The sequence below is a fragment of the Numenius arquata genome, chromosome 12 (assembly GCF_964106895.1).
Source record: "Numenius arquata chromosome 12, bNumArq3.hap1.1, whole genome shotgun sequence".
NCBI lineage: Eukaryota > Metazoa > Chordata > Aves > Charadriiformes > Scolopacidae > Numenius > Numenius arquata.
In genome coordinates, this window is record NC_133587.1 from 4,299,563 (window position 1) to 4,325,796 (window position 26,234).

The following is a 26,234-nucleotide window of genomic DNA, read 5'->3' on the forward strand; positions in this document are numbered from 1 at the left end:
ACCCCCGTGTCCCCCCCCAGACTCTCACCCTCTCACCTCCACAATCCCCCGTGTCCCTCTAGACACCCATCCTCAGGTACCCCCGTGTCCCCCCCAGGACCATCACTCCCTCCTTCCCATGTGCACCCGTGTACCCCCAGACTCTCCCCTCCACGTACTCCCATGTACCCCCATGTGCCCCCCAGACTCTCACCCGCACATACCCCCGTGTCCCTCCAGACTTGCAGCCCCACCTACCCAGTGTGCCCCCCCAAATCTCCCTCCCTCCTTCCCAAGTACACCCGTGTCCCCCCCGCACTCTTCCCCGCCCCATACCCCCGTGTCCCCCCGCATTTCCCCAGACTCTCCGCCCCCCCGTACCCCGGTGTCCCCCCCGTGCCCCCCGCACTCGCACCCCGCCGTCCGTCCCCCCTCCCCGCCGCGGCCGTTCAGCACCGCGGACAGCTCCGGCCGCCCCGGCCCCGCTCCGGCCCCTCTCCGGGTCACGTGGCGGGAGGGTGCGGTGCGGAGGGGGGGGGGGGGGGGAGCCGCCCCGCGCCGCCCGGCTATAGCGCGGTCACGTGGATCCCCCCGCCGCCCCTATATAGCGCGGTGCCGGGCGGGCAGCGCGCTGCGGTGCGTCCTGCCGGGCGGAGCGGCGGCGAGCGGTGAGCGCGGCTGGGGGACCGGGACAGCCACCCCCCACCCCACCCTCCCCCAGGACCCCCGGCTGGTCTCGGCCCGGGGAGGGGAGCACCAAGCCCGGGGGGAGATGTCCGGTCCTGGGGGTGTGGGGGTCCCATGCCCGGGGTGGGGGGTATCCTGTCCCCGGGGGCGTCCCGTCCCGGGGGTACGAGGGTCCCAGGTCCCGCGGGGTCCCGTCCCGGGGTGGGGGCGAGGTGTCCCGTCCCGGGGGGGGGGGTGGGGGTGGGGTGTGTGGGTGTGGGTCCCATCCCGGGAGCAGGGGTGTCCCGTCTGGGGTGGGAGGGTGTCCAGCCCCCGGGGGGGTCCTGTCCCCAGGAGGGTCCTGTCCTAGGGACAGGGGAGGAGGGGGTGTCCCACCTGTGGAGTTGGGGGTCCCATCCCCGTGGGTCCCGTGACGGGGGGTGTCTATCCCCAGGCGGTCTCATCCCCGGGGTTGGGGTCCCCACCATGGTGTGAAGCCGCCTGACCGCAGCAGGGGTATGTGGGGGTCCGGGGTTGGGGGGGGGGGGATGCTTTTGCAGGCGTCTGGCCCAGGAGCGGCTGCGATGCGGGTCAGGATGATTTCGGCTGCCTCCGTCCTCGTCCTGCTCTTCCTGCCCTCGGAGACCTGCTCGCCCCTGCAGTGGCCCCGGGGCCCGTCCCGCAGGCTGACCCTGGCCCCAAAGCCCACCTGGGAGCCCTGGCCGGGAGCCCCGCGACCCCCGGTCCTTGCCGCTGGCCCCCTACCCCAAAGACTGTGCCAGCCCCATGGGGCAGAGCCCACCCCGGCCCCCCGCATCCCGCGGGCGCCGCAAACCGGCAAGAGACGAGACGGCAAACCCAACTCGCTGGATCTGACCTTCCACCTCCTGCGCGAGTTCCTGGAGATGTCCCGGGAGGAGAGACTGGCCCAGAAGGCGCTCAGCAATAAGCTCTTGCTGCAGAGTATAGGAAAATGAGGGAGGATCCTTGGAGGGGGGGTGGTGGTGGGCTGGTGGAGAAATGAAGAAGACCGACCCCATAGCGAGCAGCCATGGCAGAGTGAAAAAGGGAGGGCCGGGGGGGGATGTGCTGCCCCCCAGCAGGGGGGCTGGAGCTGTGCCCAGAGACACCCCCCCATACTTGCCCGGCAGGGTCCCCATCGCTGCGTCCCGCGTGTTTGCTCTCGCTGTTGTGCATTAAAGTCGCCCTCGCACCTGCCCCCCCCGCTGTGATCTTGTGTTTCACCCCCCAGAACCCCCCCCCTCAGCCTTCCATGGGGCTGGCAAAGGTGACCCTTTCCTCTGCTCTCCTGATTTATGCAGCATCCCTGATTTTTGAGCCCTCTGGATCCATCCCCTTTACCGACACCGGGTTTGGGAATGCTTTGACGTACCGATGTTGCAGCAACTGTGGGTACCCAGCAGCTTTTCTCCTTCCAGAACTGCTTGGTCCCTACCACCACCCGTGGACCCAGACTAGGGCTCCCCAAAAACACCGGAGCAATCCCAGATGCGTCCCTGGGTCAAAGCTGCCGGCATAAAATACTCTGAGTGGTGTGGCTCACGCCTCTCCCGCACGAGGAACAAAGTTCCTCGTGCGGGAGAGGCGTGAGCCACATCACTCAGCAGCCATGGGAGCTCAGGATGCACATGTGTGTGTGTTCATGTGAAAAACCACCATCAGCTGCACAATGAGGAGTGAGGTTGCACGAACAGCCCCTGGGGATGGGGCAGCACCTGCTACAGAGGGGCTGTAGTCCTGCAAGCAGGTCTTAAGTTGGTTGGGATGTGGCATTGGAGTCCCACCAAAGCCTGTGAGGGATCACCATCACCTGTGAGCCTGTTGCCATCACCTGTGAGTGATCACCATTATCTGTGAGCCCATCGCCATCACCTGTGACCCCATGGCCATTACCCATGAGGGATTGCCATCACCTGTGAGCCTGTTGCCATCACCTGTGAGTGATCACCATCATCTGTGAGCCCATTGCCATCAACTGTGAGTGATCAGCATCAGCCATGACCCCATTGCTGTCACCAGTGAGCCCATTGCCATCACCTGTGACCCCATGGCCATTACCCATGAGGGATCACCATCACCTGTGAGCCCATCACCATCACCCATGACCTCATCACCACCACCTGTGAGCCCATCACCATCACCCATGACCTCATCACCACCACATGAGCCCATCACCATCACCCATGAGTGCTCAGCGTCACCCATGACCCCGTTGCCATCCCCAAGCCCATCATCATCACCCATGACCCCATCACCACCACCCACGAGCCTGTCACCGTCACCCATACAGCCAGACACCAGCCCTCCCACCAGGACCTGCAGGTCCCTCATCCTCCCTCCAGGGCTGCACCAGCAGCAGCTCCAGTGCTGGCAACCAAAAATATCCCAGCGAGCAGCCTTGGGTCCCTCCAACCAAGTTTGATCTTCTCTGAAGCCGGTGGTTACGTGGGACAAAGCATCTCCTCGCGCTGCTAATGCACCGTGATGGCTTTGTGGGCTGAGTGCGTTGGGGTTTTTTTTTCCTCTAAAGGTACATTTTTCTCCCATTATGAAAAAAAAGGTAAGGAATACACAAAAGCAGTGATTCCTGCAAGGAAAGGGAGGAACAGTTTGTTAAAGGAGGGGCAATTACACACCACCTGAGGCAGCCGGAGCAGCTCCGAAGCGCTTTTAACCCTCTCCAGAAAGCTGGGGCCTCGCTGGGGCAGGAGGTAGGGGGGGAGGTCTGGGATCGGCTGAGCTGAGGAGGAGGAGGAGGAGGAGGAGGAGGAGGATTTCTGCTGCTCGCAGGGTGCCAGGTGCCAGCAGCAGCCCAAGGCAGGACAAGCGCTCAGGGAACAGCCCGGGACACGCGTGGGGACAGCCGGGTGTGTGGGTCCATGCCGGGGGTGGTGGTTTAGGGGACATTTCTCTCTGGGACGCTGCAAGGGGACAGCGGGTTGGCGGGTGCTGGTGGCTCCTCTGTCCCCGTTGAGGGCTCCAGCACCGGCCGCGGGTGTCGGCGAGCTCCGGCCGGAGCAGCCCCGTGTCCCCAGTTGTCCCCAGCCCTCCCGGGGTGGACACGGCTTTGACAAACAGGGTTTTCTGGGAGCTGCACCCCGAGACCCAGCCGGGGCTTTTCCTCCTCCAGTGTCGCTGCGAAAGGACCCTAAAGCCGCCGTTTCCCTGCCTTGTGCCTTTTTAGTGTCACAGCTGGCAGTTTGGGACAAAATTTAATGAAACCTGAGCTTGGTGGCTCTCGAAGACGAGTGTCCATGTAAGAGCTTTCCCGACTGTGCATCAGCAGCAAGAGCATCACAGCCCCACCACCACCACCACCCCCCAAAAAGGGGTCCTGGCCCCCTCCCTTGTCGCTCTGGATCCTGTGCCGGGGCATGGACCCCCCCATCACCCCAGTTCCTGCCCCCTCCCTGCAAACGCAGCCCGGAGCAGCCGTTCCCACCGCAAGCTGTGTGGGGACCACCGCCTGCCAGCCCCTGCCCGCCCCCCCGCTCCTTGCCATGGGGCAAGATGGAGCTAAACCGAGTTTGGGGAGGGCTCCCAGGGCACAGGGCACCGTGGTGGGGTTTTTCTCTGCTGCAGCCCCCGGAGGCGGGGGAAGGAGGAAAAGTGGGGAGAAGGTCCCACCCAACTCCACGCATGACCCCACTGCACCACGTCACAGAATCACAGAATGATAGGAACTTCTGGAGATGATCTCCTCCAAGCCCCTGCCAGAGCAGGTCCACCCAGAGCAGGTTACACAGGAGCGTGTCCAGGCGGGTTTTGAACATCTCCAGAGAAGGAGACTCCACCACCTCTCTGGGCAGCCTCTTCCAGGGCTCTGCCACCCTCAAAGTGAAGAAGTTCCTCCTCATGTCCAGGTAGAACTTCTTCTGTTTAAGTTTGTGCCCGTTTCCTCTTGTCCTGTCACGGGGCACCACTGAAAAAAGACTGGCCCCACCCTCTTGCCACTCCCCCTTTAAGTATTTGTAGGTGTTGATCAGATCCCCCTGTTTTCTCTTCTCCAGACTCAAAAGACCCAAGTCCCTCAGCCTTTCCTCATCAGAGAGATGGTCTAGGTCCCTCATCATCTTTGTAGCCCTCTGCTGTACCCTCTCCAGCAGTTCCCTGTCCTTCTTGAACTGGGGAGCCCAGAACTGGACACAGTGCTCCAGATGGAGCCTCATCCCATCCCTCGGCCCCTTCCTCTTGTCACAAATTCCAGCGTGCAGATCAGGAAAGAAAAAAGCCGACGCGCCCTTCTGCATTGAAAACATTTATTTTACAACAGTGGTTTCCGATAACTTAGCAATCTTTATTTTAGTTTATATTCAGACATACAATACACAAATTACCATGCTAAAACATAAAATAATTCCTTCTTGCCGTAACCGCGTGTATGTACAGGAGCTCAGTAGTATCGAGTGTTACAACCCACAAAGGTCAGACAGCCACGTCTACTTACATACAATTCAAAGTATGGTCCTTTAGTAACATAACAAAATATATATATGTCTATATTATAATTGCTTTTCAGATGCATTTATACCTCCACTGTGGTTGGGTTTGTTGGTTGTTGGGGGTTTTTTTTCTTGTTTTTACAATTTTTTTGTTTTTTTTTTTTAAAGATGGGCTCCCCCCCCTACCCCAACCCTGCCCGAGGCGAAGCCCAGGGCAAACGCAGAACGCGTTCTCTGCCGGCATCCTCCGCGCATCCCCCCCCGCCCCCCCCCCCCCGGGGCTCCCTAAAAAGAGGCCAACACCACCAAACCCCACCGTGAATGACTTCGTTCAGGGCCTTCGCTCACATGCAAAATGAACGTAAACCGCCTCGGACGCCTGCGGTAACACAAACCAAAGCACCCACACCCGGCTCTGGGAAGGCGGGCGAAGGTGGGGATGCAGGGAGGGAGAGGAAGGAAGGAGAGGAAGGAAGGAGAGGAAGGAAGGAGAGGAAGGAAGGAGAGGAAGGAAGGAGAGGAAGGAAGGAGAGGAAGGAAGGAGAGGAAGGAAGGAGAGGAAGGAAGGAGAGGAAGGAAGGAGAGGAAGGAAGGAGAGGAAGGAAGGAGAGGAAGGAAGGAGAGGAAGGAAGGAGAGGAAGGAAGGAGAGGAAGGAAGGAGAGGAAGGAAGGAGAGGAAGGAAGGAGAGGAAGGAAGGAGAGGAAGGAAGGAGAGGAAGGAAGGAGAGGAAGGAAGGAGAGGAAGGAAGGAGAGGAAGGAAGGAGAGGAAGGAAGGAGAGGAAGGAAGGAGAGGAAGGAAGGAGAGGAAGGAAGGAGAGGAAGGAAGGAGAGGAAGGAAGGAGAGGAAGGAAGGAGAGGAAAGGGAAGGAAAAGAATGGCAGCGCCGGGCTCAGAGAGCAGCCAGGCGAGGGAACGCGGAGTGTTCGGAACTTGGCAAACCTCAGAGTTCATCCACCGCCACGGATGCAAACAGAACGAAAGGAATCCCCCCCACCAGTGTCCCCCCGTTTCTGCAGAACCCTCCATGTTTTGCCTGGCAGGAGAAGCCCCTGGAAGGGAAGGCGCAGGGAGAGCTGCGGGCTCTACCCAGCACGACCAGAGGAGGTTTGGTAGAACTCACAGGTGCGCTCGCTGTGCCTTTACACCCCCACACCTTCGGTTTTACAACCTGCAATTAACTCCAAGTCCTAACGAATCCAACCCGCGAGCGCTGTAAAGCGAGTCCCCGCACCAGAACGTGCAAACCCACCACGCCGGGCAAAGGGGAGCCCACTGGGGCAAGGAGGGACGGCCCCGGGAGCAGAGGGCTGATTTTCCCTCCCGAGTCTGTGCGCAACAGGATCCCTCCAGCCTCTCCTTCCCCCAGTCACTTCACCCCCACAAGACCCCCTTTGCTTTTTCCCCCGCAGCCGAAAAGAAAAAAAAACAAACAAACAACAAAAAACCAAAAAAAAAACCCCAAACAAAGGAGCACAATTCTGGAGAGACACACACACAGACACGACTCACCCCCTTCCGCTTGTCTGGCTGAGAGTTCACAGCAGGACTTGGAGCCAAATTTCACGTTTTTCCCACCAAAGAAAAAAAAAAAAAACAGCAGCAAGTACGAGGCGCAGACCCGTTGTATAAATATATACATATGTGCATATATACATAGATACACACACATGATGCTGCAATCCAAAGCCTACAGCGCGGGGTGGGACCTTGCTCGGCCAGTCCCACTTTGGAGAGCACAAGGTGGTGAAAACTAGGATAAGGGGAAAAAAAAAAACCAAACCCACCCCAAATCGATGTTTTCTATCCCACCTCCAGCGATGAGCGCGTCGCCCACGTTTAAAACGCCCCAGGTACCGGCCGGCACAAATCCACGTCATTCCAGAGATGGCCCCTGCCCTCCTGGCCACCATTGGGTTTCCCTGCCTTCCTCCAGGAACGCTGGAGCGGGAGAAGCCCCACTCCGGCCAGAGTGGCCAGGGACAAGGGACAACCAGCAGAATTCAAGTAAATTGTTAAATTTTCAGAAGGGCTATGGCAAGCGACCGCTCTCAGACGGCAGGAGTGCACCCACACAGGGCTGCTGTGGGGGACAGCGAGCAGAGACGACAACAGCACTCAGGAATGAATGGCCATTTTATATACGAGCTTCCTCTATACATATACATATATATATATATAACCACCAGAAATTCCCAGCGTCTAGCCTTTTAACAGCAAAATTAACCGTGCACGTCACGTTGGCATTGGATTTCCAAACGAAGGTTTGTCTTCCAGATTGATGGCATTTGGCTTGTGCGAACGTCAGAGGACATACAGCTTCCCTCCCACAGTTTCTTCTGGTAAAGAAAGCATCTTCTCGGAAGGAAACGGGAATTTCAGTCTTGCCGAGTCCCCGAAAGCTGTCAGCCTCCCAGCCCAGGACGCGGAGCAGCCCACGGTTCCTGCAGGACTTGAACACTGACATATCTCCTGCCACCTCGTTAGCTCTCAGTTCCACTTCTTTCAAGGTATTTTAAGCAGTTGTTGGTGTAATGACACACTACAAACTAGATGATTTCCACTATGATGCAGAGAAGCGGCATCAGATGATTAAGCGTGTTAAGTTTATACCGACCTTATGCTACGAACACTTGTACCGGGGGGGGTTACGTTTCAGTGCTGGAAGATTAATGCGTATTTAAACAGCATCCACAATCATTAACACCAGGCGGGGGCTGCAAAAGCCTCCCTCACCACCTGGCAAGAATCTCCCGTTAAACACGACGCCGATATCCATTCGCACCGGGATGGAAAACCCGCAGCGCAAACGCATTCCCTAAATTATGTGGAAATGTGGAGACTCCCGACGGGCACCGCACAGACGAAGGGCACAATCTAGTTGAGAACAGCGGGTACCTCTCCCAAGGAGCGTGTAGGGGACAACAATATCACACACACACACACCCCCCCCAAAGCACGCTGGTGTCCCTCGACACCACACAACCACTCTAGAGACGGGACAGGAATATCTTTTCCATCAGGCTCCTGCCCTGGTTACACCTGTCGTGTTTTTAGGTTGACACAGAGGGATTTGAGGACTGCGGGACACTGTGTTTCTCCGTGCCGTGCCCGAGCCTTCCTCCTCCCCAGCCCTCACCCCTGCCTCCACCAGCATCGCGTTTGGAGAACACCAGGAGCACTAATATCTAAAGCAGTTTAAAAATATTACAAAATCTAAAAATAAGACTGAAAAGGTAACATGGCTCTACAACGTCACTGCATGGCATCAGCGGAAACCTACACCCTCTCAGACGCCACTGAGGTTTACAGAAACAAATGTATATACAGATAAATAGTTAAGAATTTCTTACAAACACCACGAACAAAATGAAACTGGCATTTAACGGGTGCAATGCCCCTGTCACTCACTTCAAGTGAAGCGTGTACAACCGGTTGTACCACAGTGCCTTGGGAATGGAGGACGGGGCAGGTCCAGCACCACCTCCTTCTCCCACAGCTCCGGAGGGACGGGACCCGAGCGCTCTCTGCAGCCAAGCCGTGGCTTTCCCTCCTCACCCCAAGCTACCGATGGCTCTCCACGCAACACAGCTCGGGGAAAAAGCCCATGGTCCTTCACACCAGCCAGCGGAAGCTCTCCAGATCGGATTTTCCCCTGATACTCCTCGTCAGGAGGAGTTACAAGCGCTAAGAAAATTGATGCTGAAGAGGTTCGATGAGCCAGATGGAGGTGGCTGAAATGGAGGTCTCAGGCAACGTGTAAAAAAATGATACGACTTTAAAAAAACTTAAAAAAAAAAAAAAAAAAAAAACCCAATCAAAGCTCAAGTTTTAATTCTGGCAACGCGCCGAACAGAGATCGACAGTGCTCGGGTTTAATTTTGGAAGGAAACATTCTGCATTAAGCCTGGTACCGGGCTGCTGTGGCTCCAGCTGCCCAAGCTCGGAGCTGCAGAGTGATTTTCTTGCACCAAATTTTGAACCATTATTTCCAATACAACTTTGCATTCACCACGACTCAACTTGGCCATTTGGAAGTGCAACCTGTATCAGAGCCCGGGATGCTCCTGTACCTCACCTACAAGAGCAGCGGGCATTAAGCTACGTATCTTCTGATTACACGCAAGTTTTGGTTTAAAGAAGCGATGTTTAAATAGCTCTTTCATATAGCTCAAGAAGAACTACATTAATACACAATATTAAATTCAGAGATTATAGAGTAACATGGGCAAACTTAAAACAGTTTCAAAACCCCATGAATATTCATCTAAAAATGCGTTTTCCTGTCATTCCCCGTGACTGGGATCTCAGAGTAGTTTCCCTTGGAGCACCTGACATATCACTCTGGCACGTAACAGCACACAGACTAATTGACTACCCGCACAGCTCCCACAGACGCAGCCGACAGGAGAGCCCTCTCTCTCAGGCTCGTGCCTTGCCGAGCCAAGATCTAAACCAGCAAATTTATCCCAGATGTCATCTTTTCCCAAGCAAGTTAGAGGTATCGCCTCTAACCCTCACTTGCTGCCCACACTTCGGATGTCAGGAGCCTGTGGAGCCACTACAGGTGCATTCACACACCTCCCAACGACCTTTCCAGTGCAGGGGAAGTAGCCCAGAGGGGTTAAGACATTAAGAAATTAAGAGCATTATTCCAAATCAACACCGACGACCAGCCGCCAGCATCAGGGGTTACAGCTGCTCCCCAGCGGAGCAACAAGCGAAACAACCAGCTTCGTGGTACCCACCTCCACGGACACGGGGACACGGAGTGTGACAAACCACAGTCTTTTCCTCACTCTACCGAGTCACTCCGAGCAACTGCGCCCATTTACAAAGCCAAAAAAAACCCCTAACACTTTTTTTTTTTTTTTTTTTTTAAAAGCAAAAACATAATCTGCACAGATCAGGGCAATTTTACCCAGTGAACGTTTAGGAGACAAAGCCTGCAGATATCCAAGCGTATTCCAGGGTGCAATTCAACATCAAGATCAGGCAAAAATCTACAAGGACATCTGATGTGACATTACTTTTTTAAGCCTAAAAACTGCTTATATTCCAAGAGGTCAAACGATGACTTCAATTAAATAAGGACCTCAAGCCAAAACATACACAACTGTCCTCAGGGCCACCCAAGAGAGCTTCCAGACAGAAAAAGTTAAAAGTATCTTCCAGTAAAACCACCAAGTTCCAGGTCTAAAAGGGCCACGGACGAGAAAGAAATGACTTAAACAAGCGCACTACCAAAATCTAGCCTGTTAACTAAAAATAACATGTCTTTTGGGATTCTGGGGACTCGATGTGGTACCACAAGCACGCCGATTTGCAAAAAGCTCACACGCAGGCAACAACCGGAGAAATCTGATTTTGCAAACACCCCTCACTCAGCATCAAGACCGTTGTTGAGGACATTTTCTTCTACCCAGCACGTCTAACAGGGTCTCACGTCAGATTTTTATGTGCTCCATCATTTTCAGCTCATGCAAAGGTAGCGGGAAAAGATATTCAGAACGATTCTGTGGCAGGAGAGCCCCCTTCATTTTCTGACGGTTTTCTTCCAGCGCTTTACCCCGTTCAAAAGTTACACCAGGACCTTCAGAGCCAACCTTCCCGCAGGATGGAAGGCTGGAAAAAATAGCCTCTCCACAGAAATAGGTGAAAAATGGAAGGGGGAGATGGGGGATACAAAGGAGAGCAGAGGCATTGTGATATAAAACCATAAAGATACAAGTTAAAGAGTTAATTAACAGCTGAAAGTGCTGAGTGTAGGTTCTCTGGGAGCTGTTCTAGATCCTGATTCCGTATCCTCTAAAGCAAGACTATGAACACCAGAACAGACCAGCGATTCAGCAGCTGCCTAAAATGCTTGTTTTTAACAGTTATATCGCAATAAACCACAGTTTCTAGAGCAGTATTCCAACATGATTTGGTTTCAGAACAGTACAGGAAACCTTTCAATGGTTTTCCCATAGTTGTTCCGAGGAAAAGAAAAACACTGCTGTAAACAAGTCTAAATGCAAGACAATGTGCAAATCATACAATATAAACACAAAGAAAGGTGTTCTGTTCTTAAAAATCCATTTAAGTACTCCACAAAGACGTTCATGAGAAAATTAAAGGTCTAGTGCATTATAAAAGCTTTAAAAAAAGACACATAATACCCCATTTGGCTATTAAAATCTCAAATTATTAGAACAAATTCTTTAAAACCCATTTATTTTTTTTAAACACTTCTGCTGTTGCCTACTGTCTGCATTTTACTCCCTTGTTCAGTGAAAACCAATTCACCAGTTTCACTTTAAGATTCTCATGCATTCAAAAAAGCTGCGCTATTTGGTCTTTAGCATTTCAGGAAAATGAGTGAACTCGAACCAAAGCAAAATTGTGCTTGACCTTAAACCCCCCCCCCCACCCCTGTCACCACCAAATTAGCCCATTCACAGCCGGTTTTGTGACAAAAACTACAGTTTGCGGTTACATTGTCACTGAGGATCGCCTCACATGTAAAGAGCTGTTCATCAATTTACTGCTCAAAGATTGGAAACTCTCCCTTCTTATTTTTCAAGGTAGATTTATTTAAGCTGAAAACCAGCATTATAGAGAATTCCAGCTCTGCAGGACTGGCATTTTTTGGTTCTTGGCTTTGTAAACTTGCTTAGGTAACGACGCAGAAATAGAAGGAGGAATAAAGGAATGGGTTTGTTGCACTCCAATGAAAATCGTGAACTTTTAAAGGTCTTCAACAGCTCAGCTGTACGGAAGAATAGTGGCTTCTGTGAAACTTTTTCTTTTTAAAAATCTCATTTTTAGGCCAGTACCACTGCTTAAAATGCAGAATGTCTCCATCACACTTATATTGTGACAACTCAATACATTACACCACAGACATTTAACATAACTCCATACATGCTATAAAAAAAAAAAAAAAAAACAGGAAAAAAAAAAAAGAGAGGAAACAAATAAGACCGTAGCTAAACTGCTTTAAATACTGCATGCTACAGCACTTCACGTATCATCAAGATACGACACTGAAAGGTGACAAAAGGCCGAAGGGATTACAAAATACTTTCGGCAGGTTGGAAAGCTGCCTTCTTACTGTAGCAGAATTATTCCCCCTCCCCATTCTCTACTTCTAATGTTCATGATTCTAGTGTTGAGTTGGCCATGTAATTTTTTTTTTTTTTTTTTAATCCACTCTAATTATAGTGTTTCCTTAACTTAATTAAATCCATCAGTGTGGTAGCTGGGGTGAGAGTCGGCTGTGAGCTGGGTCGTCTCTGTGGCTGATGCTGGCTGTATCACAATAGGTGCGTCTGAGGCCTCTGGAAAGCGAAGACAAAAAAGGTTTAGCACAACAAGTCAAAGCAGAAGTTACATCTCCCTACCATGTTTTGATAACACAATTTTACGCTCCTCCAAGAGCATGATGTTAATTTACTGTTTTTCAGTCTACACAATGCCATTCAACTCAAGTCTACACGTAGAATATTTATTATATTTCCTTCAGGTGAGAGCAGCTGATCCTTGTCCACCATCCAGCAATGCCCGTTAAAAACATGACCGGAGCATACACAAGGCTCTACAATTTTTTAAATGATGGGTTTAATTCTACAGAAATAGCAGCGTATATTCACAAACAGCATTAGGTATAGCTACTAGGGCAGCAGTCCCATTTCCTTTACGCCTGACACAGTTAACAGAACTGCCTTGACACTCTCTGTGCTTTGCGGTAAAAAAGCCCCTTTCTAGAATCACCCATATCTGGCTGGTATCTTACTCCAGCCATGTGGGAAGGAAGCTCAATGATGGTCACCCACTGCTCTGAAGCTGACCCCACCAAGTTCAGTGAAGACCCTCAGCAGCTATGTCCCCGGCATCAGCATGACCCACGTAACTCTTGTGCCATCAGTATCCCCTCACCATCAGCTACAACCACAGACCCGCGCTGGTCTCTCCACATCAAGCATTACCCCTTGCCCAGCACACTAAGTCTCTTGCTCAGAGACTCATGCTTGTTCTGGAATCATAGAATGGTTCAGGTTGGAAGGGACCTTAAAGATCATCCAGTTCCAACCCCCCTGCCATGGGCAGGGACACCTCCCACCAGACCAGGTTGCTCAAAGCCCCATCCAGGCTGGTCTTGAACCCCTCCAGGGATGGGGCAGCCACAGCTTCTCTGGGCAACCTAGGCCAGGGTCTCACCACCCTCACAGCAAAGAATTTCTTTCTAGTATCTGATTTAAATCTCCCCTCTTTCAGTTTAAAACCATTACCCCTCGTCCTGTGGCTCCCCTCCCTGATCAAGAGTCCCTCCACATCTCTCCTATAGCCCCCTTAGGGACTGGAAGGAAATCTCCCAGCGTTGTTACCTACCCCTTTCATCTGACTGCAACTGTGCCTCCAGGTCCTCTGGAGAGACGTAGTACTCCTGCTCGTCCCCTTCGGGAGGTTTGGGTTTACACTTCCCGCAGCAGCAGTTACAGCAGCAGCACAGACAGCAGCAGCAGTAGCAGCCTGTGATGAGCCCACAGAACACGAACAAGGCCTGCAGAGGACAGGAGACAAAGAAATACTCAGAACCTGCGCCCACCAGCCACGATCACCGAGTTTGAGCGACTCAGATATGGAAAGCAGAGGCCAAAAATACAGCCATGTAGAGACAAAACTTCAGAGCTACAGTTTGCTACTTCATCACCAAGAAATATTTAAAAATATGTACAAAACTGGCTACGACTCGCAACATTTTACACTCAGGTGAATACTGCCGACCTGGTCTGCTTGAAGAATTCCTACAATTTTGGTTTAAGTGGACTATTCTGCTACATCTGGAAGAAGATACAGAACTAAGAAGTGTATCTGTATTAAAATCCGGAGGTACAATAGTTTAGGACAGGTTGTAGCTTGTGTAAATAACCCTGAAAGGACTCACACTGGTTAGCAGACGTACAGGTCGTGATGCACCCACAGCAGGGACCTCGACCTACCCAAGGCTGTGGGCACGGCTGCAAAGCTCAGCCCCACAACGAAGTTCGGGTGCTGAGGCTGGGTGCTACCAAGGCAACTCAAAGCAAACCACGTCTGCCGGGTGCTTATCACAGTGAAAAATAAGCAAAATTAAAGTTTTCACACAGGTCACTGTGTAATTGTTTGAAAAAAATCATTTCATAAATGGCAAACCAGCACGGTGATGTTCCAATTCTCTTACTGCAGGGGAAGCATGAGACGGAGACGACGCTGGCAAAGGGTAGAAAAATTGACCAGTGAAACTAAACGTCAAGACAAGGAAGGTTTTAAGGAGCCACGATGCACTGTGAACAACGTCACACCACTAAATAAGTTGGTGCAGTTACGATTTCGTGCTTCAGTTTCACAGTCACGTCATCTTTTACTTAATACTTTCTGCACAAACAGACTGCAATCGCGTGAACTCCGAAATGCAAGAGCCTGGACAATTTCAGTATGAAAAATGTGTAACGTGCAACGTATAGGCTTTTGCACTTTTGAGTGAATATGGTGATTTTAAAATGTATTGCTTAAAAAGGAAGAAGCAAATTATGCTTAAAAATCATTTGATTTTTAAAAATAAAAGAGAGTAATGCCTTGGTATTGGCAGAAGACTCCCAGAAGGCGTCTATACAATGATTGTTACATCTCCTGCACATATGCAATGCAGGCAAAAAGCTGTTGGAAAGTATTTGTGAGGAAAGACGAGCTGGCAGTGTGATTTTGGTGTACTGGTGGTACTCCCTCTGCTGCCCAAAACTCCAAGGATGGGCAGGTGAGCAAATAACCTGGAGTCTCTCAAATCGGAGAAAGTTGAAGAATTGACATTAACTCAGTGAGTACGTGGCCATATTTTTAACCAGGATCTCCTGCGTGAGTTCAAGTTCACAGTCAGAATTCCTTTTATAAAATCATTTATTAGGTATTACCAAAGAGAATAACCCCCAAACCCTCATCCCTCATGTCAGAAGGGTCCAAGGTCTCTTAGTAATGTAAGTTTTTCTTATTAGGCCTGTATCACTGAGATAATAGAAAATACTTCTGAACCAGAGACTGCAAAACAGTAAGAGAAGGTTAAACTACCAGTTCTCAGAGATTCAGCAATTTCCAAAAGTAAAACCAAGCACGATTATCAAATGGAACTTTTGAAGAGTTTCAAATGCTAATCCAGAACAAATTCTCTTTGCAGTTTTGTTTACCTTTGCCCACCAGCTGGATAGCACGAAGTACGTATTCACATTTTCTTCTCCAAACTGTTCTGCTACATACAGACCCAGAGACCCATACTTATCATAAATGTTTCGCTTTGTAGCATCGGTCAATATTGCGTGTGCATTATTGATCTCTTTAAATTTTTCTGCCGCTTCTGGATTATCGGGGTTTTTATCAGGATGATATTTCAATGCAAGTTTCCTGCAGAAAGAAAAAAAGAGATCGTTATAGATTAAAACAGGGATTTGGCTTCCTGGGCTTTTTGATTTTATTTTTTTTTAATTCCATAGCCTGTCACTCAAAGGAGACTTTCAAGTCCCAGCTGGTTTCCTTCACCTCTGATTCAACTTCCCTGATGATTCTTCCTTAGATGATAACAAAAGGCTACAGCACTGTCTAGATGTGCCCACAGGACCGACTTCAGATTGCTGGATTTGGCCCTCAGAAGTCCAATGGAAAAAAAAGAGACACATTGAAGAAAAGCAGTGCTCTTTTTTCTTTTTTTACCCCTCAGCTCCAGCAATTTCCACCAGTAAGTTTTGCTTCTGCTAAAGCAAAGACCAAGCTAAGAGAAAAAAGACACACCACAAGTCTAAGATACGGTAGCAGAGAATAAATAACTGCAAGATGCCACAGCTGACCTGCAGAGTCTGAGCACAAAAATAGAGACGACAATGACTTGTGGTTAATTCACCAATTCCTGTGCAGGAACAAAGCACTTTTCAGTTCAAGGCTTTCTCGAATAGAAAAAAGCTTCAGAGTTTCAAGATATCAGGAAATCCCAACGTACCTCCCTCCCCTAACCACGTGAGTTCTCTTACAATTAAATGACAGCAGTTTACAGTCCCTGGAGGTCTCTGAACACAGCACACAAAAAAAAAAAAATCAGATGAAGCATCGGTAAATTTGCTAGTTCTGACATGGCCCAGGTGATTTACAGAGATCAGTAGAAATAACTGGCCAAACACCTAGTTAGAAAAAAATACTCTTTTGCCATTTGTGCTCCCAAGTAGAAATATGACACAGAATTGTATGCTAACAGTTCTCTTCCATCAAAAAAGGTATTTGTTCTCCTACAGAAAATTGCCGCAAAGTCCCATATTTGAGAAATACACTAGAAGCCTGCAGACATTTGCACGACAACTTCACAGTGAGGAAATATTTGGACAAACAAAATCAAGATTTGTGCAAGCGCACATTTGGATGCGCATGCAAATACATCACAGCATTCAAACAATAAATGGAGCGTGCACTTGAAACAGGCTGCAAATGCTGCTGCTTGGGTAAATAACATCCACGGCTGCCACTAATGCCGTAGCCTCAGCGAGGACTGAAATAATCAAGAGTTTTTTAGAATTAGAGGGAAGTTATACAAACCTGGAAAGGGCTTAGCTACTATCAGGCTGTAACAGGTAAATATTTTTCATTTCCCATTTCCTTCACGTACACAAACCCCACAGCCCCCAGGCCAGGAAAGGGAATGAAAACAAGAGGTGACCAGTCCTCTTTTTGCAAAGGAGCAGCAGAGGAAAGATGAGATGAAGGTTCAGGTAAGTATGAAGCAGCTACATTTCACCCTAGGATCAAGTTGGGTCCTTCCTCCAAAGGAAAAACTGTGCCATTTTTCTCCCAAGAAGGTAAAATTATTTTCTAGTTGCTAAGGCTGGAATATTACAGATTCAAACCTCCACTTAGAGGTTTCAGGAAGACAGAGCTAATTTTTGAGAATCTGTGAATGCAGTTTATTCAGAGACTTCACATGTAGCTGCCATCAGTCTTAAAATGTAACTTTGAAAGGGAAAAAGTTTTGGTAAACGTTAAAGGCTAAAAGAAAACGACTTCCAACATGAGTATCCTCAAGTAAAGATCACTGCTGACCCCTAGCGTAACGCTGCACGCACTGCCACGTGTGAAACACAAATGACTGTACCTCACACTTAACGTGAAGAAGCAACCGCATATCGGCAGATTTTGGGGGAGTGTAGGAAGGGGGGATGTTACAGAACTTCGTTGTTTGTTTTTTTGTTTTTATCTGGTCAATGTGAAGCTATTTCATGTGTTTAAGAAATTAAATAAAGTAAAAAATCCTCTTTTAAAAATAGTAACTTCACATACAATAAGAAATTTCAGATGGATTTTTAGGAAAAAAAAGTCATTGTTGATACTCAGTTTTCATCCGTATTTGCATCTTTAGTTTATACCTCACTGTGCCCGAATTGGAAGTGAAGGATGATGATGCTGCACGCCCGTGGTCTCTGTCAGCCAGACACAAGGCTACGTGACACAAAGAATTTAATTCTGATCACACTGTCTTAAAACTCTGCTCAACTTTAGATAAAGACCTTTCAGACTGATACTGTGTATTTGAGAATCTAACCTACTGGAGATAAGACGTAAAAATTTAACAGCACAAAGCACTTACATACAAAGCCTAGGCATGTTTCCACACCAATTTTTGCAAGAATTAACCATGTTTTCATCTGGTTTTCTTGCATGTTTGTCTTGCAAAAGGTTAGATAAACCAGCCGGAGCCTATAGATAAACACGCCATCTGTTGCACGCTTCATTAAAGCTATTTGTGCTATTGGACAACAGGCATAAAACGAGAAAATTTACCTGTATGACTTTTTGATATCATCGGAAGTGGCATTCTTGTCCAGGCCTAGCACGTGGTATAATGACTCTCCAGAGGTAGAGAGCGAGCGTTGCCTCTGGTCTGCCATCTCGAACTAACCTGAGGAGAGAACCAGCCCCTGCCAAAAAAGAGATTAAGAAACCCTTCAACAAAGAAGAATGTAGACCTCATTAATGAAATCAGCCTTGAAACCAGAGTTTCCATGTGAAAAATCATCTTTTATAAGGTTTAAAAATGTGCTTTGAAAAGAAAAAGCTCTTAACATATGTGGAAGCTAAAAAGTTACAAAACTCAGTGAATTATCAGTGAAAACAACTATTACATTTTCAGCACAAGAAAATGTGTTTCAGCACAAGAAAAAGTACCTACCAGGCACGCTAGAACACCCTAGAATCACTACTCTATATACACAACTCTTCCTTCCAAAAAACCCAAATCAACAGCTGAGGTAGAAGCTACTTCATCTTCTTTCTTAGTTTTAATATTGTGATAATTTATTTGTGATAATACCTATGAAAACAACTTGACAACAGATAAGGTTGCTATTACGTGGAGGCTGCCTTTTCACACCACACTTGCAAAGGGATAAGTTATTTCATTTGCATTTTCAATTGCAGACATTCTGTTACAATAAAAAACAACCCAAACCTCCACGCAGCTCCCAAAACCTCAGCCTCCCACCTTATCACTGCCACCAGGTCGAGCAGAATCCTTTAGGAAAATCCACTTTGACTATGCCCGTGCATCCCGCTATGGAAGAGGGGATGCCTGCCCGCTGAGAGAGGAGATCTCCCCTCTCGTAATTTAAAGCTGTGGATCAAACATTTTAACACATATCCTAGTTAAAATCATGCCACTTGAACGTGAATTAACCTTCTGCTCCAAATTCCCATGTGGAATACCCTAGAGGTCTCCCCTGTGCTGTGCTATGGACAGATAGCGTTGTGCCCTCTCCCATCCTTTAGCAGATTAGCCTTTGCCATTCTTTAGCTGCAGAACCGCAGCAAGGATGAGCATCGAGGAGAAGACTACAGGCTATTTTTGGATTATGTCATTACAGCTAGCCTACACCAGATTACGTGGCCTTTGAAAAAGATATTTAAAGCACCAGACTTTCTAATTTAACCCTTTGTCTTATATAACGCAGTTAATAATGTCAGCTTTTGAAAGGCTACCTGAAAGAAACACCCTGGGACGCGGCATCTTGCGCCGCCTGGTCCTTGGCGTGACCTCACAGCGTTGGTGACGCTTCACAGAACCCACCGTTCTGTTTGTGCCCACACGTGGGTATCATCACGCGCCCACACAAGCGTGGAAGGACGTGGACAAAGACATTACAACTTTCTTGCCCATCTCGGAGCCTACCCTTAACTACTCTCCCACGTTTGGCCTCCCCAACTTCAGATTCGTTTAACACTGGGCACTATGACCAGTTTCTTTGATTGGAATACACCGGCTAAACCAGCAAACCCTCATCTAATTTCCTTCTTTGCTAGATCTGCTAAGTTTAATTACAGGCTACCTAATAAGGAAGCTATAAATTATCATTAACAGTAACAAAAGGTCTAAGTCCTACTGCGTTGGCTAAGAATTCAAAATACAGCCCAAATCTGGAAGGTGAATGTGTAGGTAGGGAGAGAAAAAACCTTTTGTTTTCTTTTAAAGGATACTGTTCAGCTACCAAAAGGTTTCTGTAGGAGAGGAAATGTCTTGCAGCACTCAATAAAATTGATTCATTTATGTGGGCCCAACGTGATTCCGTGAAAGGAAAAAAAAATATTTCAGGAAAGAAATCTCACATCCGGGGATAGCCATTGCGGGGGGTTGTGCCTGGTGTTTCTCCCACCCGCAGCCTTCCACCCCCCTCCACCCCAGCGGTCCCGGTGCTGAGGTCAAAGACTGATGATCCTGACGTCTCTCTGGTAATCTAGCTAATCACAGGGTCCTGCTCCGACCGCCGCCCTGGCTCCCCGCACAGCTTCTCCTGCTCTCCCACCACCACCACCGTGTCCTCGCAGCCCCCCAAGGAGAGAAACCCTCTCCCACAGCTCTGTCACACCAGCCACCCATTAGCAGCATCCAAGGGGAGCGGGTCCATCACTATCGCTCCTTGCCAGGGACCTGGGGGATGAATCTGAAGTCAGGGGGAAAAAAACAAAAAACCCCAAACCATCACAGTTAAGATTGTGCATGCTAATTTAGCTCTTCCAAAGGTATTGCTCCAAACTGGAGTTTCGAGGGCATTATGAACATTTGTGGTGCTTAAAGTCTGCAGCTCTATTTAAGCATTAACAAGCTTCCTTTAAAATCAATCCAACGTGCCCCTGGTGCACAGATGCTGCAGATCGCAGGTATACACTGTGTTCTGCTTAATAAAATCTCCACTGTTAAATTAGGGCCAATTTGTTTAATAAACACGAATTGAATTTGATCCAGGCGATGTTTATCAGTCTGCAGGCTGCCTGTCAAGAACAGAGACAGGCACAGGAATAAAATTCCACACTGCTGCAATCTTTAATCGCTTCAATCTGAATAGTTCGAGGCATCTGCAGCTCGGTGTAATGGGGTGTCTGCGTTTATTTCCCAAAACTGGTATGAAATGGAGATGCTGACCTTGGCAGAAGAGTGGAGGACAAGGTGGTAATGGGAATTCATCTGGGAAGTTTGTTATTTAAGGGAACAGGAGAGTCTTATTACTAGGAATGCAACCTTTGGCTTTTCAAAACTGGAACAGACAATAAAGGTGCAAGTTATTTAAGTTCAGAGAACTTCACAAACCAGGATATTATCTATCCTACTGTTTTTACAAGTGGCTCTAATTCCCAATACTGAAAGCTGCTCTGTATTTTTAAAGCGTTGTATTCAGCGGCAACAAGCCATCTGCTATGTATTCTAACCGAGCAGGATGCCCTGAAGAGGTTTCTCTCAGAAGGCTCTGAAGAAAGGTAATCCCCTGGATTAAACAGCACAGTTTTTAACCATCTGTGTACCAGAACATCCTGCATTTCTCAGCTTTACCAGAAGATGAGACTGTTTTCAGCATGACCAGGTAAGTGTCATTGGTACCACCTTGCTGAAAAGACTTAGATTAAAGCCGACAGGGGATATGGCAGCCAGCCTTAACATTTTAAATACACCAATGGTAAACTGAACCTTTAGAAAGACTAATTTTCTTTCTAGCTTCCCAAAAGAATCCTATTGAGTTTCATGAAACTGGTGATATCTTAGTTTCTGCCAGCTCTGCTGACCCTTTCATAAGTTTATTTAACTCATCAAAATGGCAAACTATGATTACAGACCAGAAAAATGAATAGTTCTCTGCCAGTTTAAGGAGTTAAATACTCACAGAACATCCCAGTGAAAGCCAGCAGCAGGAAGGGTATGAGCAGAAGCAGGCAGGGAGGACAAAAACTTATCTGACCCCACCACAAGATGCTGCAAAGAATTTAACTTTTCCAAGCTTTTCCAAGAAAACACCCTCAGGAGTGTGGCAGGATGGAGGTTACTGACACTGTGGGGAGCAGAGGGTGTAACAACACTGAATCCCAGGAGTCGGATCCCTGTGAGAAAGAACCGCCTCGCACCAGTGGAGTGATGGAGGGCGAATTCAAGGGACACTATCAACAACATTCCAGCGTCGCCAGCAGCCGAACGCAGGCTAACAGCGGTACTTTTCGTTTCACTTCAAGGCTGAAGCATTAAATATTTATTCATTAACAAACCTGCGGAAACTGTCAAGTACCAAGTGGCCTAAAATATCGCTTGTCCCATATCCAATTAATTTTGTGTATTTTCCCGTGTAAGTCACAAAGGCACAGCCGCTCACTCGAATTTCTCACTGGAGGAAAGACTGCTTTTAAAAGAGTTGTGGCTGTTCAGCTCAACTGATAAAAATCAGAAGGGGCAGAGGAAGGCAAACAACGTTAACTTTAAAAATACTACTACAGCAGGATGTTGGGGTACAATCTGCACCAGAATTTTAATTTTCTTAATACCTGGTTATTCCTAAGTGCAAAACCACACCATGAATGCACGCACCGACGTGCAGACCTTTAAAGATATGCTGTTCACAATTTTAGTGAGGTATCTATCTTCAATGAAGGGAATCTGACTGTAAACAGTTGTTCCATAAAGTGAAATCCTGCTGTAACGGACAAAATCCACCACCTCCTGACACGGTAAATGCTACTTACCCACTAGACATAGGAGGATGGAGGTTCATTAACCTTAATGGATACTCTCCATCCAAGTTGACATGAGTTTGGATGAAGCCAGAAGAACAAAACCAGTTTCTGAGTCTTTTCACCCATCGGCAGTAACACAGAGAACAGAGAAATCCCTGAGAAGAGCAGGTAAGAAGGAAGAGGGCTGGGAAAGCCAAGCTGAGAGCCACGCTGGCACTGCTGGGCAGGAGGAAGAGGTGGGCTGCTGTCCCAGCACAGCCCAGCACCACCGAGGCACCAACCTTGCAAGGAACCTTAATCCAAACTACCTGTAATGCCCTCAAACCCTCTGCAATGACAGTTTTAAGAGCATATTAGCAGATGATTGAAGAGCCAGGCTTGGAAATGATGTTTTGCCAGCTCTTACAAAAACTATGTCTAGTTGATGCTTTATTATACGCCTTCAGGAAGTATTTTAGGAAAGATTCGTAGTCTGCAAATCATTTCTGGTTACTGACGAAGTGGTAAAATAAAATGCCAGTTAAATTTAAAATTACTAGTTTTTCAAAGATTTCCAGTGCAGACTAGATACAGGTGCTAAACTTAAACTAAATTAAGTATTTACTAGTAGAAGTCTAAATAAAAACACCAAGCCAGAAAACACTTTAGTAAATATTGATTTATCACAAAAGTGAAATAGCACCACTGGCCTCCGCATCCTGTCCATCTGTCTCAGACTCATCTAGAGTCATTCTCACAATCTGGTATTTTTCTAGGGTGCAAAAAAGTCTTTTAAAGGGGAGAGGAGAGAAACATATACAAGATTTTGCTATCAATAAAAATATGAGATGTTTTAATTTTGGCTTTGTGAGGTGTTAGAGATTTCTATAAGAAACTTTGAACTTTGCTTCCTCAGTGTTATTTAGCATTTAAATGAGTGGATTTTGTTTAACTACAAGAAATAAAAAAATACACTACTTACCTGGTATCTAGTTCGAATATTCTAAGGTAACTGGTAACAGCCTCCACACACCTCTCAAACTGAATCTCCTAAAGACAAAACAAAAGCAAACCAAGTGTTTACTAACTCATATGTTGAGGGCTCATTGCAAAGTTATCAGCACATTATTTTATTCTAACAATCCTTTGTAATATGCTAAAGGCAAGATGGAAGTGAAATGACAGAAACGTAACCTTCTATACTCATATAGAATTTTCCCTTCAAGCAGGTAAGTACTGAAGCCAGCAGGAGCGCGGAATCATGCTGTGGCTGGGATGCATTTAACAGGCACACACCTTCCCACGACACGGCCAGCTGGCACCAGAGAACACATTTTAACCCCTGCATTTACGTATTTTCATTACGCTTTCACTCAAACGCCACCTTGACATGAAAGTCCAGAATAAAACATTAGTATTTTTACTGTCCAAAATATTTCACGCTACAGTAAGTCTCCATAATGTAAATACTTACCTTTAGAATTGATTATCTGTCAAAGTAAGTTACAAATATTTTGAAGTATAGATTCAAGGGCTCTGTGCTTTTATCTGTAGCTCCAGCCTCTTTCCCCAAACCTTTTCCCATGTGAAAGACATGCACTTGTCTAAAATAAAGATAGCAGTCACACAGAAACTCTAATAACCATTATCCGTTTAAGACTTTGGACTTTTTCAACTTAGGCATTTGTGAAATATCTGTACTTAGAACAAGAGAAGCGTGTTTTTCCAGTCCTGGTAATCTGTAATGTTGTTAGAGAGAGACTGCTAAAGCAGCTTAGCCGAGAGAGCGGAGGGCCGGCTCCAGCAGAGGAGCAGTGGGCAAGCAGCCCACTCTGCCAGGGAGCCACCGAGCTCCAGCACCGGGCAAGGACAACCACAGCAGAGAGACTCCGCACCAGCCCAGAGAGGTGTTCTGATGCCAGATGCCTTCAGGACAAATAAATATCAATTTTATTTATTTATTTATTTTAATTTCAATAGAAAAGCAGTATTGTCTGTACAGCACAAGTTATTCACAGCGCTGCCACCGAGATGCAGGAGACGTGCAAGCACACGGAGCAGCTGGACGCCACTATGCCATTTCTAAGGCCACTCTATCTGGCACCAAAATTGGTTCATCCACTTAAACTGTAGAGCAACACCAGCTCGTGTTGCCAGGACAAATTTCCATCAAGAAAACCATAATACTTTTGGAGGAAGGAAAGGAGGAAGGAAAGGAGGAAGGAAAGGAGGAAGGAAAGGAGGAAGGAAAGGAGGAAGGAAAGGAGGAAGGAAAGGAGGAAGGAAAGGAGGAAGGAAAGGAGGAAGGAAAGGAGGAAGGAAAGGAGGAAGGAAAGGAGGAAGGAAAGGAGGAAGGAAAGGAGGAAGGAAAGGAGGAAGGAAAGGAGGAAGGAAAGGAGGAAGGAAAGGAGGAAGGAAAGGAGGAAGGAAAGGAGGAAGGAAAGGAGGAAGGAAAGGAGGAAGGAAAGGAGGAAGGAAAGGAGGAAGGAAAGGAGGAAGGAAAGGAGGAAGGAAAGGAGGAAGGAAAGGAGGAAGGAAAGGAGGAAGGAAAGGAGGAAGGAAAGGAGGAAGGAAAGGAGGAAGGAAAGGAGGAAGGAAAGGAGGAAGGAAAGGAGGAAGGAAAGGAGGAAGGAAAGGAGGAAGGAAAGGAGGAAGGAAAGGAGGAAGGAAAGGAGGAAGGAAAGGAGGAAGGAAAGGAGGAAGGAAAGGAGGAAGGAAAGGAGGAAGGAAAGGAGGAAGGAAAGGAGGAAGGAAAGGAGGAAGGAAAGGAGGAAGGAAAGGAGGAAGGAAAGGAGGAAGGAAAGGAGGAAGGAAAGGAGGAAGGAAAGGAGGAAGGAAAGGAGGAAGGAAAGGAGGAAGGAAAGGAGGAAGGAAAGGAGGAAGGAAAGGAGGAAGGAAAGGAGGAAGGAAAGGAGGAAGGAAAGGAGGAAGGAAAGGAGGAAGGAAAGGAGGAAGGAAAGGAGGAAGGAAAGGAGGAAGGAAAGGAGGAAGGAAAGGAGGAAGGAAAGGAGGAAGGAAAGGAGGAAGGAAAGGAGGAAGGAAAGGAGGAAGGAAAGGAGGAAGGAAAGGAGGAAGGAAAGGAGGAAGGAAAGGAGGAAGGAAAGGAGGAAGGAAAGGAGGAAGGAAAGGAGGAAGGAAAGGAGGAAGGAAAGGAGGAAGGAAAGGAGGAAGGAAAGGAGGAAGGAAAGGAGGAAGGAAAGGAGGAAGGAAAGGAAACCATAAATAGTTCTATCCTATTCACATTCCCCTGTCCTGAAGCAGATTGCCCAAAGAAGAACCAAGTCTCCCTTTGGCGTTCAAGGAGGAAGGGAACCTGAGACGACCCAGCAACACAAAGCTCTTCTTTCAGGGGTCACAGCAAAACGAGACAGATTGCTGCAGATCACAGGAAAATACAAGAATGAATGGACAAGAGGAGCCTAGGAAATGCTAGATATGCTATGGAAAAATTTAGGGGAAAATCACTGCAACAGATTAAAATATCTCTCCGATTAAGCAGGTATGGGATACATCTGGTCCGTGTCATTAATCACAAAGTCCCTTATGCATTAGATTACTGAACAATAAACTTCGTGAGTGGGACTTCAGAGCAGCTTTCACCCGGCAAGTCATCGCTTAGTCATCATCTAAAACCCTTTCAACAGCTTCCAAAGAACAAGCCCTGAATGCGCTTGAGAAATAAACTCCCCATTCAATTAAAATGTAGGCCTTTCACGAACGTGGAGGCTTTGGTGTGGCCAACGGAGACGCTGGGAATACACCCAGTAAGCTGTTGGCATTGCTGACCGCAGAAATTGTTTTATGCAATCTGTAGGAAGCCACTTGATCTGAGCAGCATATCCATAAACGAGCAAGAATGAACCAACCAACCAGTAAATAATCAGCTTACTGTGGATGGATCTGTTTACTTCATTTAACAGATACTGCCAAGCACTTTTCCTGAAAAATGAAAGGCAGGGAGCGTGCAAGCTATGAATTTAAATTGTCCCACCCAGCATGTGTGCTATATTAGAGGGTGGACCACCTCTCGGATGCAAAATGTCCTATTTTTTCAACCTATAAAAGGTTCTCTGCCCACCACTTCCTTCATTACAGAATCACAGAATGGTATGGGG

At 48.0% G+C, this 26,234-nt stretch overlaps 1 protein-coding gene across 1 annotated transcript; it reads right to left on the reverse strand.

Annotated features, from left to right (window-relative positions):
• Positions 1 to 11,668: 11,668 nt before the first annotated feature.
• DNAJC5 (DnaJ heat shock protein family (Hsp40) member C5) lies at positions 11,669 to 23,510 on the reverse strand. The gene is made up of 5 exons (XM_074157277.1): positions 23,102 to 23,510; positions 17,938 to 18,074; positions 15,309 to 15,522; positions 13,480 to 13,651; positions 11,669 to 12,428 (listed from the first exon to the last, which is right to left on the reverse strand). Exons 2-5 carry the CDS (start codon positions 18,042 to 18,044, stop codon positions 12,325 to 12,327), a joined length of 597 nt encoding a protein of 198 aa, XP_074013378.1. The 5' UTR covers positions 18,045 to 18,074; positions 23,102 to 23,510; the 3' UTR covers positions 11,669 to 12,324.
• Between the last annotated feature and the right edge of the window lie 2,724 nt (positions 23,511 to 26,234).